The 15,773-nt window shown below is 48.8% G+C and overlaps 1 protein-coding gene across 3 annotated transcripts in view; it reads right to left on the minus strand.

Annotated features, from left to right (window-relative positions):
- PRKCE (protein kinase C epsilon) overlaps positions 1–15,773 on the minus strand; it is a 474,741-nt gene that overhangs the window by 168,855 nt on the left and 290,113 nt on the right. For all 3 annotated transcript variants that reach the window (XR_003609387.2, XM_088026545.1, XM_028103787.2), the window contains 3 exons: positions 6,190–6,349; positions 3,649–3,683; positions 2,321–2,406 (listed from right to left, as the gene is read on the minus strand). Coding sequence is in view for 2 of the 3 variants with exons in the window: in XM_088026545.1 (XP_087882671.1) it covers positions 2,321–2,406; positions 3,649–3,683; positions 6,190–6,349 (281 nt within the window). In the remaining variant the exon portion in view is untranslated. The remainder of the gene's footprint in view (positions 1–2,320; positions 2,407–3,648; positions 3,684–6,189; positions 6,350–15,773) is intronic.

Raw genomic sequence — 15,773 nt, forward strand, 5'->3', positions numbered from 1 at the left:
GACCCTCAGCTGGGGACACCAAGGACTATAAGGTATCGGAGAATCGTGGGAGGACGCCAGGGAGCATGCAAGAGCCACAGAATCGGAGGCTGTGAAAACAAGCACAAGGGCCGCATGCACACAGGTAGCCACGTGCACACACCGCTCTGTGGCGAAGACCCGGGGACAAGGGCGAGTGAGACCAATGCAGAGGTCATGAGAAGGAAGAAAAGAGCAGAAAGACAGAACCGGAAGGTTAAGAAAAGAAGGGAGGAAGGTGATACAAAGGAGAGCCTTCCGGGGTCACCACACTTGGAAGCACGGGGAGAGGCATGTGCTCAGCACTAACCCATAGGCACGAAGCAGGGAGAGAACAGCAGCTGGGTGCTTGTGGTGCAAAAGCTCCAGAGCATCTAATAACAGGAAGACATCAGACACCCGGTGCTTAGAGCTCCGTGTATCTAGGGTGTGCATGCTTGTGTGCACAGGCAGGAGTTAACAGGAAGAAATGAGCTCAAAGGAGGCTCCCCAGCCGTGCAGGACCCGGCAGAGGGCTCGTCCATCGCCCTGCCCTGCTGGCGGTACACCAATGCTCCAGGAGCCTGGCCCTGTGAGCCCCAGGACAGGCAATAATTCCATAAGGCAGAGAAACCCACAGCCACCATCCTCAGTCCTTGGCAATTTCTCTCCCTTGGGACACATGCTACGTTTGGGCACACACCTCGCTGGTGACTTCGATTCACAGCCAACAGGCCAGGAAAGGCAATCAGAAAGCACTCGGTCACAGACTCAGCTGTTCAGGGGGTATTTCCCACCTCAACCCTCTAGCCTGCAGGGCATGGACTCGTTTGGGACTTTTCCCCCAAGGGATACGGCAGAGCTTTAGAGACCGGAGAGGGCTCACAGTGGGAGAAACCCCAGAGATGTGTTCCTCTTTGTTTCCGTGGGACGTGGCACAGTATCTGGCACAGGGGGAGCGCTCAGAGAATGTCCACAGGACAGAATGGAGACACACAGCAAGCCAGCCACCTGCCTTGCCTTTCCTTGCCCAAGTAGCAAGCGTGACAATGTACTTGGGTCTGGACCCTGGCCCAGGAGCCAGGAGGCCTGGGTGGCGAGCACCTGCAGTTTCCCACCATGACAGCAGAGCCCGGCAAACAACTCTGGTGCTCTGGGCTGCCTGCCCCTCAGGGACATGGAAAGTTCCATCCAGGCTGTGTCCCTCACTGCTTTTCAGAGACTGCGTGAAAGCGAAAGGAGATAAAAGATAGGAAATACTTCGGATGCCAAGATGCCACTTGGGTGAATTATCTTTAAGTAGCAGAGGTCCTGTGAGTTACTCCTTTTGGAAGCCAAATTATAAATCCACCTGATTCTAAACTTACCTAGCATCTCTCTGACCCCCCCCCCCCCTTATTCTAATGCCCTATGATTATACAGTACTTATTTTTTCACCAAGAATTCAAAGCAGGCCTTTGAAATCCACTGCTGTGAACACAGGTAACACCCACCCTCACCCTCACACTCTCCTCCCAGTCGCTCAGTTAGGAGAAACCCACCTTCACCGGTGAACTGTCTCGCTTCCTTACCCCTAGCAGCTCCCCTAGGAGTCAAGCCGATACCAGGTTGGAAGAGTAAGAGACAACGAAGTCCAGCGGTCAAGGGCTCAGACTCTATGGAACAAACTGCCTGGGTATGAATGTGGCTCTCCCACACCCTAGCTGTGTGATCTGGGGCAAGCTAACATGACCTCTCTGTGCTTCCACTCTCCCTGTTGCAAAATGAAGACGATCATCACATAGCTCTCATTAAGGCCGTTTCGAGATGAAATGCTGTTTGATGAAGTACTTCAATCAACATGCGGCAAGGACCCCGTGAATGTCGGCTGGTGTTACTACTGTGGTTACTCCTGCTTCCTGAGGGTTTCTTGGGTTTGCTAATTCCTCTCCGTTCCGCCATCACCTCATAAAGACAAGGCTCCCGCTTGTGTGTTGTGTCTCTCTCCCTGTCTATGAGCGGTGTGGAGCCAGTGACAGGTCACTTAGCAATGTCATTCTTCCAAGGAGATAATGACATAAAGCGATTCACATTTTCCTCGCGGGCTTTAGCTCTGGGATCGAGAGGCTCTTGGCCTAAGAGCCACAGACGTGACACTGGCTCTGAGCCACGGTCGTTCATTAGACCACTGTGGACAACTCCCTTAACTCTGATCAACACAACGGAGAAAGCCAGGGCATCTCGGAGAGATAAGGAGTTTCTTAGGAACCACAGAGGAGGCAGGGGAGGGGGGTGGGAAGTGGCAGGGAAGAAACCCCCGAATTTCAATGTTATAAATATTTACCTCATCGGGAGTTTCCTGTTTCTTTAATCCAGCACACTTCGTAATTATGAGCTCATGGCATCGCTTGTGGACCACGCAAGTGCAAACTGAAACAGCAAAAATGGGAAGGCTGAGCAACAAGTGGGGGCAGAAAGCTTCCACCCCGAGATTCGGGTCTCAGTGGAGGGATGTGGGGAGCCATGCCTCTCCTGTCCCCAAGTCTTACAGAAAGACCCTGGCTGAGGCCTGGCAGGCTAAGTCATTTCAGAACACCATGCCATCAGGGCCATTAGGGTTTCCTAAATGCTCTGCAGGAGAATGTACCACTTATACCCAGAGGGCATCAGCAGTTTTCTCTAGTTCCAGAAGTACCGATCAATTTCCCCGCTTCTGTATGCCAACGTCAGGGAACAGTTTCCCTTCTGTGAAGCGGGTCTATTAAAGGCACTGCAGCGGTCCTGTTCTCCAGCCCACATCACGTCAGGGCTGGCGTGGAGCACTGCTCCAGTGCTGACGGGGAGCACTGCTGCAGGAGAATGGGTGTTTTGTGGCACAGGAGTTCTTAAAACATTTTTGTCCTGTCTTCAGTGTCCTGGGGCAGTGTGAGCAGCGGCGGCCGAAGAGGTAAGCAACTATCTGCACACATGCTACCTCAAGGACATGGCCATGTCTGACAGAACCTACTCAGGTCCCCCAGGGGTGAGCCCCAACTTAACCAGGGGCTGGGTGAGGAGATGGAACGGTCTCCCAGCTCTAACCACAGAGAAACCTTGACCACAGCACCCATCCACCCTCCAATCCTGGACAACCTGACCTTGCATTTTAGTCAAAGAACTGAAACAAACAAACTGCAATAAATTCAAGTGAGTCTTCAACATTGAAGAGCTAATAATGATTCCACAGTAGAGACAAAAAGAAAAAAAAAAAAAGAGAGAGAGAGAGAGAGAATCAGCAAGGACCACAGTGATAGGACTGAACCGAGCAGGTGAGGGAACTTCTTCAGGGAGTGAGAGAGGGAGGGGGCTTACAGGATTCACGGAGCCTGGCTCAGGGAAGAGAGGGGCCTTCGAAGGGTTTTGAATGGTTGTGGATCACTGGGAAAGGTGCAGAGACCCCTGGGACAGCCGGAGACAGGTGCCCACAAGGTACTCCCATATATGGATACAGGAGCCACGGCCAAGCAGGGACAAAAAAAAAAAGCAGGGTCTTGCTTCTCAGAGAGGGACTAGAGCATGCAAACTGTATAGAGCCTCTAAATGTCATCAGACCCGGCACACACTTCCTAGGAGTGTCACTGATCTGGACAGACCTGTGGGCCCCAAGCATTCAGTTCATACAATGCCTCTTACCTTGACATTGGTATCCCTGCTTTCCTATGACACCCCTGAAAAGAAGAATACAACAGAATTCTTTTAATAAATTTTAGTAGATCGAAAACCACACAAAGCCACCCCATTCTGGCCATGAACCACGATGCACCAAGTAGACTGGAATCCAGGTAGCAGTGGGATTTCACTCCTACTTGCAGAGTGTCTTAAAATGACTCCTTCAGGACGCCTGGGTGGCTCAGTCAGTTAAGCGTCTGCCTTCAGCTCAGGTCATGATCCCAGGGTCCTGGGATCGAGCCCTGTGTTGGGCTCTCTGCTCAGAGGGGAACCTGCTTCTCCCTCTGCCCCTACCCCTGCTCGTGCTCTCTCTCTCATGTAAATAAATAAAATCTTAAAAACAAAAACAAAAACAAAAACAAAAACTCCTTCAGAGACAACAGAGGGTAGACCCAGTGCTTGGAACGGGTACAAGGCCTGGTCAATGTCAGGGCTTGGTTTCCTAGACCAACAGCCATTCCAGTGGGGCCATTAGTGTTCTGGAAAGCCACAAAGACTGCTTGCTCAAGGCAAGTCTTGATTAGTTGAACGTGCCCTTCCTTGTGGGTCATCACGCAGGAGGGCTATTGCTTACAGGCACATTCCCTGGACATTCCTGAAGCAGTCAAGGGTTCTAGGTCAGCCTGTGGCCAGGCCTAGGGGTTCAATGTACTGTTTGGTCAAGACCAATGGCAGAGATTCCTTCCCTGGCAGGTGTAGGCTCCCCTGGGGCAGGATTAGGGTCAACATGGACACAGAACAATCCAACCAACCTGGCCTGGGCCCTGTCAGCACCACCACCAACTGGCCAGGGGGCAATCCGCCATTTCCAGCCCAGTGGGAGCAGCCAGACGTCACTGGGGGGCTGCGCCACAGGAAGCCAAGAACCCGGTGGTGTTCTCCATGGGCTGAGAGGAGACCTGAATCCATAAATCTCGGCTTTCACAACCTACTCCCTCCAAACACACAATTCATGACGGAAATACAGAAAACGGAGGTCAGAGAGTGGAAGCAGCCCTGGGGGTGAGATGTATCCGTGGTGGAAGTGGGGCATTACATCTGCTTCCATCAGGTGGAGGGCGCTCTGAGCTGTACCGCCTCAGATGTCCATGCCAACCTCAGTGACTAGTTGTGGGAAACCACGAGGACAAGACAAGCCACTCCTGGACACCTTGGCAATTCAAACCCTAATTCAAATGGTTCTTGGCTTGGTTCATGCTGCAGACTGGCCTCACACATTCTCCCCCACAGGATCCAAGTGTGTCGGCAAAGTTCAAGAGCTCAGAGAGGTTGCCAGAAAGGCTGGTGAGAGGTCAGGAAAAGCTTTCAGTTGGGTTCACCAGGGATGGAACTGGGTCTCTGACACTTCCTAGCTGGAGGACGTCACACTAGTCTTGTTTTCCTTTCTGAGTCTCAGTACTGTTGTTAGTGGAGTGGCTTTAATAATACATAGCTTGTAGGACATTGGAACCATTTAATTGGATATTTTCAGTGCCTACGGAAGAACCTGGCACATGGTAGGCATTCATTTAAATTCCCCTTCTGATACCCAAGGCCAGTGCTCCTTATCCTTCTCCACCTCCCAAAAAGGCCTATAACCTACCTGTCTTTGCCTATCAAAATCCTAGTCATCATGGAAGGAGAAATGCCACCTTCTCCAGGAAGCCCTCCCTGAGCACTCCAGCCAAGACTGCTCTCTCGCTCCTCTGAAATCTGGGCATCCTAGTAGCACCACTAGGATGCCCACTGTTCCAACAGTTATTAGGAACTGCTTTGAATTACAGATACTGGCAATCAAGTTATTTTTTAAGCTTTATAATGGAAAAATTCGTATGTATACAAAAATAAGGAGATAAATGTAAGGGACCTATCACCCAGCTCTAACAATGATAATACATGGCTGGTCTTATTTCATCTCTATCCCTAGCCCCTCTACCCTCCCTCCAGATCATTTTTTTAAAAAGATTTTATTTACTTATTTGACAGAGAGAGACACAGTGAGAGAAGGAACACAAGCAGGGGAAGTGGGAGAGGGAGAAGCAGGTTCCCCGCTGAGCAGGGAGCACGATGTGGGGCTCGATCCCAGGACCCTGGGATCATGACCTGAGCCGAAGGCAGATGCTCAACGACTGAGCCACCCAGGCGCCCCCTTCTGGATCATTTTTAAACAAATCCCAGACATCACATTATTTCATTTCTAAATAATTAAGCTTATGTCTCTAAAAGATAAGGATTCTTAAAAAAATACATCACAATATACCACTGTTGGTTATAAAATATTAACTTGTTAAACATGATATATGATATGATCCTAAGTATAAAGTCACCATTCTTTTCCATTTACCATCCCCCCCCCCGGCACTAAACACTCACTTAGCCTTCCAGAAAAGTCTTCTGCAATCAAGTAAAAAAGAAATAAAGCCCATCAGCACTTTAAAAATAAAGTTTCTATTGTCCTACACCCCCTCCCCCACTTCTCACCTCAGGGAAGGCCTAACTAGAGGTTCCCGGGAGAGAGGGCCTTACCAGATAAAATCTCTGCAGTGGGAGCAGTAGGTGGGCTGCCGAAGGTAGGTGGCCATGAACTTGTGGCCATTGACCTGGTGCACCCTGCGCCTGACGGCCCCCTGCCGCTTCCTGGGCCGCATACGCTCCCTGAACACACGCTCTTCATTGTCTTTAGGGGCTGGGGAAGGACAAGAGCAGAGAAGAAAACACAGTCTGAGTTAGTGCACCTGGGAAGAGACCTCCTACCCCACTCTCAGCGCCTAGAGTGGGAGCGGCGTGGGGGCAGCATCCACTGGCTGAGGAACTCCGGGGTCTGAGCCTCACCACTCGACCCCAGTGAGGGTGCACCATGCGAGGCAGGAAGGCCCAGACCAGGCTAGTTTCCCGTACCAGCGGCATCCCCCAAATTCATCCCAATCCCAGTCCTGCTCCAGGTGTGGCTGCTCCTTTCTCCCCAGTACCGGCTGCACCTTGCAAGGGTGTGGGATCAAAAGGCTCAAGGTTCACATTTTATTGCAGCTTCTCAGTAGCGTGGTCTTAGCCAGCTGGCGTGTCCTTATTTGGAGCCTCTGAGGGCCTGGCCCTCTGGAAATGGGGTAACAGTGCTGACAACACAGGACGCTGTGGAGTCTGTACCCAGCTGCCTGGCTCAGAGAAACCTGACTTTTCTTCCTTTCCCCTTTCCAGACTAGGACAACCAGGAACCTTTTCCTGGAGGTCTAAAGGAGAGGGAAACCTAACACTGTGAAAGCAGTTTTCCAGAAGACTCAAGACCCACCACCATGGACTTTAAGACCTCCCTGAAGACAAAAGGACTGTCCTCACTTCTTCCTTCAGTCCACATCAGAGGCTGCCCCAAGCCTCAGAAAGCCCTGCAAGAGCACTAATAAATGACAATAAAAATGATAATAATGATTGTTATGGTCTGAATGTTTGTGTCCACCCCCCCCCCCCCCGCTTCCCATTCACATGGTGATGCGCTACCTGCCAATGTGACACAGTCATGACAGTGGGGTTCCCAGGATGGGGTTAGTGCTCTTACAAAAAGAGGAAGTGACCTGAGCTCACTCACTATCTTATGAGGACACAGAGAGAAGGTGGGCATCTACAAGGCAGGAAGGGAGCCCTCAGCTAACCGTGCCGGCACCTTGATCTCAGACTTTCAGCCTCCAGAACTAGGAGAGAGAAATTTCTGCTGTTGAAGCCACTCTGTCTGTGGTATTTTGTTACGGCAGCCCAAGCAGACTAATACAATGAGATTCACGGCTAACGCTTACTGAGGGCTTACTCTGCGGCAGGTGCTCACAGAATCCTTACAGCTGCCCTTCTTGAAGTGTACTGATCATATCCCCACTTCACAGATGTGCAAATTGAGGAACAGAGAGTTTATATAACATGTTTCTGTTAACACAGCTACTAAGCAGTGGGGCCCAGCTTCTAACCCAGAGAATAGGGGAGAAGTCACTGCTAACACAGTCCACCCGCTGCTCTGGGGGACAGCCCACTCTCCCAACAGCAAGGTCCCAAAGTGCTCATCTAAGGGGCTCTCAGATGTAAGAGTTGAGCTGTCTCTGGCTTCTCCGAGGGCAGGGAAGGCAGGCCCGGTTCCCGGCGCTAGTTCAGACCCTGGAAGGTCGCCCACATGGTGCCGCTGAAAATGCACTGGAGCTGAAAGTGTCCCCCAAGTATCCCCACACCTGACATGCCACCATGACAGCGTCAGTCTTGGGGTGGGGAGGAACGTCGTTCCTCTTGGACCTCTTTGGAAATAAGGTTCCCTGCACTGGAGGGCACCTGTGTGAGCCCAGGAGCTGTAGGATCCGAGGGCAGTCTGTCAATGAGGACAGGGTCGGGGTGGAGGGACGTAAAACGAGGAAGAGAAAGGCAAGAACGGGGAGCACGTGCCCAGTGAGGGGCTTTAGGCGAAGCAGCCTCCAAGCAGACAGGCAGAGCTGCTGATCCCCAGCACAGACCCTGATGACCTAGATGGGGGTCTGCCTGCCGCTCCTCTCTGCACCCGCCCCCAGCCCGCCTGGGTCCCCTTTTGAACGGGTGCTTATTATTTCAAAAAGTCTCTGACATGGAAAGAGACGGAGTATGGAAAACCCACCTCCCACCTTGCCACAACCTAGGGACCAAGGCCCAGCTGACCAAATTCTCATGGGGACGTCCCAGCTCTGTTTTAATACAGAGACATGTACACACACACACACACAGAAATCTGGTCATCATCACCCATTTGTGCAATGATGGGTGACTTTCATTTCTGCTGCCCATTTTTCACTATATCCAGAATATTCTACCATTTTTAGAAGCAGAAAAAGATACAGTAATTTAAAAAATAAATCTATTCAGTAGCCTTTCCTTGCTGCAAACCTGATCTACAAAAATCCAGATCCCAATCCCCAGGCCTGGGCAGCCGAGGCCCGAGGACGGGCATTCAACTAACTGCCTTCACCAGATTCACCACGGGTCACATTTAAATGGTAAGTCAGCCCCCTCATGCATTTAAGGTGCAATTTGGTTTATAAATCCCTCAAATTTACTAGTCATTTGATCCTGGGAAGTTGTATTTTCAGTGAAACTGCTGAGGAGTCCAATCTAGTTTTCTCAAGGGAGCCCTGCTGGAACGGGGGTTACAGGTGTCCCTGAGGGCCTCATTTCTCAACTTTTTACAGAGGTGACCAGCAACCAAATCGAAGGTCTAAACTCCGTTTACTTTGATTTAATACGTTAACACAGAAACCTGTTAATTTAACTGACATTTAAAGACCTCTCGGTCGTGTGTACTCACACCTGAAGAGAAGCTGCTTACCACTGGGGGGGGTGGGGGGGTGAGGGGGCGGTCCTGGGAGCAGGTTAGAGAGCCAAGAATAACTCCCCTTAAGTGGGGTCTGATTGTCTGACTGAACTTCCCCAAAAGGTTCTGTAATTTCTGCCCCGGAGTGCATGTGCACTGACTTGTAAGAGAGATTCAACGTCAAAGATGTGGGGAAACAGAAGGCTACAGGGGAGGGAAACCTCATGCCCCCCATGGGAACCTCCCCACCCTCCATGTGCCAAGCAGCAGGACAGGGGAGAGGGGAAAGGGGATGGGGCCCCTAGTTGGTGAAAATACTCCCATCCCCCATTCCTCCGGACAGGGGAGCCAAGGGTCCAGCCAGAGCGTCTCTGTGCCTGTCACCCACATGCCTAGATCTTGAGGGGAGCCCCAGGGTTCCCCAGCCCCACAGAACCTCCCTGCCGGGGCCTGGAGTCACCAGCAGAAACGGATCCCTTCAGCATTTTCTGCTGCTGTCAAGGGTCTCCATTAAAATGCAGTTCCTATGGGGTAATGCATCTCAAGCATGTGTGTATGTGAGTGTGTGATATGAATGTGACAGATTTATAAATGTATATAGACGTGGATATAAAAACCAATATAGCATATATTAAATACGTTGTAAATAATTTCTATAATTTTTATACTTATATAGGCTAATAATGTATTATTACATTTATTTATATCATGAACAGTATAATTACAATATAATTAGTATAACATGATCATGTTATAATTATTAATATGTAATATAAAACACGATACAAACATATATAGTTTGACTAAACCATTTGAAGGTTGCAAACACAGTGACACCCTTACCTCGAAATATATCAGCCTTCATCTCCTAAGAACAAAACCATTCTCCTACATAACCAAAGTTATCAGAGTCAAGACACTTAAACATTGGTATGACATTATCTAATGGTTCATATTTAAATTTCTCCAACCGTCCCCAAAATGCCCTTTATAATTGTTGTGGCTTTAAATTTTTTCTGAAGCTACTTAGAGCTCCTGCTTTGCATTTAGTTGCCATGTCTCTTTAGCCTTCTCAATCTAGAACAGCTTTGTTTCCTTTTTATGATACATTTATGAAGAGTCGAGGATGTTGTCTTTTGGAATGTTCCACAACCTGGATTTGTCTCATTCCTCCCCATTAGTTTCACATTAAATGGCAAGAATACCACAGAGGTCTAAGTATCAACAAATCCAAATATATCCATCAAGATCCCTAGAAATAACTGTGTAAATGAAATGAATGTAAAATTTATAGGAATTATAAAATATTCACTCTTTTAGGAATTTTTAAAATGCAAAGAGCAGTCTTGACATACCACCGACTTACCATTTAATACCTGATAAACAAATTTGTTTTAAAATGGTATTATCCATATCATACATGTGCAATGTGATGTAACATTTCCAGAAATAATACTATAATAATAGCAAACACCACAGAAAAGAGTCACATCCTTTAAATTTGGGATTCACTCTAAGTCAATAATTAAATAGAAACTAATAGCTATATACTCATAGATGTACCCACATTGCTATTTATTTTGGCCAACAAACAGAAGTAACTGGACTGTCTAACATTAAGAGAATGGTCTGACAAATTATATTACATCTATAGCAAGTTAAAAATGGTGGGTTAAGACCAAGTAGGCACATGGGGAAATGTGATATAATACGGGAAAAACAGAATGCGCAAGAACACAGACCTGTGTAAAACAAACTTGCAGATTGAAGGTAACATAAAAGAATTATTATGCTCTACGAGGATGATGGGTTTGTGTACTGTCTGTAGTATTTGAAAACAATGTTCTCTAATGCCCTTTAGTGACTTTTAAAAGCACTTCTCTGTGCCTAAGTATCCTTCGTGCTGTGGAAGGTGGAGGGCTACTGGGTAGGAACAAGGAGAGGGCGCTAGGTGTTGTGGTGCAAAGGGGGACAGGACAAATTTCATCAGCTCGAAGCTGCCGGTGCTTCTGGACTGAGGGAAGAGCTACCCCGACCTGGCCCCCCTACGCCCGCTCTGAAGGATGCTCACTGCCGGCACCGGATGCCCCCTGCTACGCCCACCTGGGGGGACCCTTCTTTTGAAGCAGCCTCAGATGCAAAACTCAGGCTGGCTTTCCTCCCAGAGAGCCCATCGGGCCCTTTCCAGATCCTTTGTTTTATGGGTGCATCAGCCATGCAGCATAAGGAGTGACCTCAAGTCAGGGAGGGACCCACTAAAAGCTGGATAACTTTTGTGAGACTTTCTGTGGAAATGAAGATTTGTCAGATAGAATGACAAGAGTTCGCCAAGGCATAAAGTGAAGCAGAGATGTCCTCTGGAGCAACTATAGATCCTCTGTTACCTCAGCCTCTAACAACATTCTAGGCATGTTGCCTGCTTGGTTCCATTACTCTATCAACTTCAAACTCCTGGGAGCTTTTACACAATGAGTATCTTACAGCCCCGAGGCGCAGAAGAATCTACCCCAGGTTGCAGGCAGGTGGCGGAAGCAGCAGGAAGAGCCCACATCTTGGAGTTAACGACTCTGTTGAAGCAACCTCACCTGGCCCCTTTTCCCTGGGCAGAGACCACCCCGTCTCAGCCAGAGAAACTCTGGCAGACAAAGGGAGAGGCAGCTCCTGAAACCAAATCCTATGCCAGTCTGATCATCGAGGGTCTCCCTGCTCTGCCATCTCCTCCCTCACCCGCCTCACCTCCTCTTGCACAAAAAGGGAGCTGACCTGACAGGACTGAACACCATTTCCTACATGAGGCGACAAACACCCTTCATCTCCACACTCTCGGGATATCTTTCAGTTTAAGAATATCTGGCAAGGACTTTCTAACAGGCCCGGCTTATGAACTCCTGCATCCCAGCACTTCCTTCCAGGGTATGTGTAGCAAGGACCGCCAAACCCAAGGATCAACCCTGCCCAAGACCCTGGACCCAGAAGCCTGAACCAGGCTGACCAATATGCGTGACTGGCAACTTCTGGGTACCACTGTCATTCCTCACCACAGGACAGTCACCTCCCCTTGATGTTCAGGGCACACAGGGATTTTTTCCACAAGCAAGTATGCTGTGGGGTCTTCTTTATTTTTTCTGACCTCCCTCTTTTGACCTCTTTCTGCCAATATGGTTGAACTAGGCACTAGGAGATCAGACCAATGTTGCCTTTGCCCCAAACTTCCTTTGTGTTCTAGACCAATGCATTCAATCTCTTTGGGTTTCTGCTTTCCTATCTATCAAGAGAGGGTAATTCAGCGGCTCAGCCTAAACCCCAAACTGGTATGCTTCTTTCTTTTTCTTCCTGGTGCCAACACGACACCACCTTACTGAGGGGGGCGTGAAACAGCCTCACCCCCTGCCCTGCAAACCCTGCATGACACCCCCTAATCGCCCCACCCTGTGGGGGCCCAGCTGCCTCGAGGTGTTCCACACCTGTCCCTGTGAGCAAAAGAGAGTCAGCATTCTCTCTCCCCACCCCATCCATTAGGGGCTTTAGAAAAATGACTCCATCTTCAGACTTGGCAAGCTGCCAGGAAGATTGGGCTGGGCAAGGAATACTGACTCAGCTCGAGAACAAAAGCAATAAGAAACATAACTGATTTGAGAAAAGGCTGGGGACCTCCTCGGAAGGCTTTTCTTAGAATCCAAGCAAAGAATGAATCCAGTCCTCAAAGGCAGGTAATTTCACAACACGAAAAAAACAGTTCAACCATCCTGGTATTTTTTTGTCTAAGAAACTGTCAAACCTGAGATATTCAGAAGCTGAAAAATAACAGCTACAATTTATGGGGCCCCTGCCATGTGCTGGGTACCATTCTAAGCACCTTACTTCGGTGTACACGAGGTGTCCTTACATATACATGAGGTGCCCTTACATATACATGAGGTATATGTAGGAGGTGCTGTTCCATATCTATGAGGAGCTATTACATATCCATGAGGTGTTGTTACATATCCACGGGGTACTATTACATATACAGGAGGTACTGTTTCAAAATACATGAGATATATAGGCAACTTACATACATCCTCTAATACCATGGAGTGGTTATTATTCTCGACTTACAAAGAAACCAAGCCTTCAAGAGCTTAAATAACTGATTTGTTGAAGGTCATACAGCTAACAAACAGTAAATGTCGGTTCAGGAACTCCCACCCTGGCCCATCCGGTCCTGCCTCCCAAGGATGGCGGAACAGCCTGGGTCCCACCTGTACCCGACTGTATGGAAGTCAAATCCCACTGCTGCCCACCCACCTCTTCACACATCCACCTCTGCTCTCATCCAGAGACTTGGAAAAGGAAGCCAAAGGGGACCAATTAGTTCATGATACACCCACAGAACAGAATTTAATGCTGCCGTTTTAAAAAAGTAGAATGCTAAGGCCACCGAGAAATAATAAATAGGAAAACTAAGAAACGTGTATATAGTATGTATATAAAATGAGAAAAAGATGAATATACTCAAACAACATATGAGCGAAAATACACATTGAAAATTTCTGACGGGTATAAAATAAACTGTCCATCTAAAAATGTTTACTCTATGGATACTGGATGCCAGGCACCATTCTGGGCACAGACTCCCTACCACGAGGGATGGCCCATGACCACTCTCTCAACTATTGTTCTCTGGTCCTTGACAGACTAGGTCTCCACTAACAAAGCAAAGAACTACCACGATATTCCAGACAACGGTGGTTATGGCTTGGGGAGAGCTCCTAACGGAGGCGAGATGAGAACCTTGGCCACTCCATCGCTGAGGAGTTAATTTTCCCTCTCAATAATTCTCTGGCCTGATTTTATGGACTTACGGGTGAAAAAATGCAAGACAAGTGGAAGGAAAACCAAACCAAAAAAGAAAAGAAAAGAAAAAAACCCCAAAAAACTAGGTACTAAAAATCAAAGGAGCAATGCCTTTTATTTTTCTTCGCCATAAGGAAAAAAGGTTATAATATTTTCAAGTGGAATAAATGCTTCATGACATGAGTTTTAAACATGAAGTAAATATTTATGTGATGCCAAAGAATATGCTCTACATGCTGTACCCACACAGTAAAGAAACTTTCTGTTCAAAACAGGAAAGAGGAAACAGCAGTGAGTTCCCCGGGAGAGACGACCCCGTGCTGTGTACGCCTTCCCAGAGAGTCGCACAAGGAGAATCGGAGAGGGCTGAGGGCGGAGGCTGGCAGTTGTCTGCATGGTTTATTCTGTGTGGAATCTCGTCAGAAGAGCACTGGGGGCATTTCAAGATTAGCATCTCAAATTTACTAGAAGCGGTTTTCATCTTTCTCTTCTTCACTTTCAGAAGGAGCTGTTCTGTCTTCATGGCAGAGCCGGGGCTCTGTTCACTTACTATAAAAAAACTGAAGCTACTTCGTGCTTTGTAGGAAGAACACGTGAAAGAATCACACGCTGTTAAGATTCGGAGAGCCCCAGAGTATAAAGTGAGGGGAAACGTGGTGATGGCCAGACAGTGGGGTGGTGGTCACTCGGGGGGGGGGAGCCCAGGGAGAAAGGGGAGGGCAAGCCCCCAAGCCCACGTTCTGAAGCAAAGCACACACGGGAACACAGACAACCACTGGGCAACAGGGATTTCACTGAGGCAGGAAATGTGCTCACCTCCTGCCCCTCTGTCTTCATTCATTCATTCACTCACTCATTCCCTCTCTCCCTCCTCCATCCATTCAAAATTACATGTTGGAGTTACATCAGAACTTGACTGAATGCCTCTGGTACCCAGGAAAAGTCACTACTTGTCAGGAGGAAACCACAGACCAAAACCCTCCCGGCAGACCTGCTAGAAACTCAAAGAACATTTCCAGCCTGGGAAATCAGCCAAGTGGGCCACCAGCCAAGGATGGGATGAGAGTCCCCTCAGGGGCCAGTGACGGTCCTGTGATTCAGATCCCAGGAAACAGAGCCGTCCCTGCATTCCTGGGCACCTGAGCCCTCCCGGAGGTCATGTCCGTGAGGTTGGGTGCGGTCCACTGGTACTGTTTCTAAAATCCCGTATGAAATAAAGACCTGTGGGAGAATAGTGGCAGAAGTCTCGACAGGGCTTCTGTCCACGCCCAGGTGCTAGTTGGTCATTGGTCGTCGTGGGGGAGAGTCAGTGCCAGTGAAGGCTGGCAACCCTCCTTCAAATATATAACAAGGCTTCTAATGCCACAGGGACCCCAGTCAAAAATGTTACGGGGTCATTTGTAGAAAAGCCCGCACCCGTCCAGTGCTGTCAATACGAGCCCTTCCATGCCATCCAGAGCTCAGGAAGGTTCAAGCACAGGGAGCTACAAGTCATAAGCTCTGGTGCCCAGGCGGCGCCTAGCAACCTCATCCTGGGCTCCACAGAGCTTCTCAAAGGTGCCTGCAGCGTTTCCAAAAGCACCACAATGAACTAACGCTGCTTTCCCCCAGCTGCTTCTTCAGTTTTCAGCGCTCACTAAGAAAGTTCGAGTTCACAGGAGAAGCCTTGTCCTGTCCCAGAGTGATCTGGAGTCCCGGGCAGGGTTCCCATGAAGCTGGCCAGGTGGGTATGTTCTATGACATTACCTGGGGAGAGAAGGAGAGGTTCAGGAACTACGAGATGAAAAGGCGACAAGAAAAGGCGGTGAAAGAATGGAAAGACGGAGGAGCTGGAGCAAGAAGATAAAAAGTAAGAGGGCTGTGACGTCACAAAGTCCAGGCTGATAATGGGCTGAATTAAAGCTCATGCCTTCCCAGGAAGTAGATGGATTTGTTGTTAGTACAGTCTACCCTCCCTGGTACTTTG

The sequence above is a fragment of the Eumetopias jubatus genome, unplaced genomic scaffold (assembly GCF_037043125.1).
Source record: "Eumetopias jubatus isolate StellerSeaLion01/CBP00866 unplaced genomic scaffold, mEumJub1_p1.0 scaffold_9, whole genome shotgun sequence".
Taxonomy (NCBI): domain Eukaryota; kingdom Metazoa; phylum Chordata; class Mammalia; order Carnivora; family Otariidae; genus Eumetopias; species Eumetopias jubatus.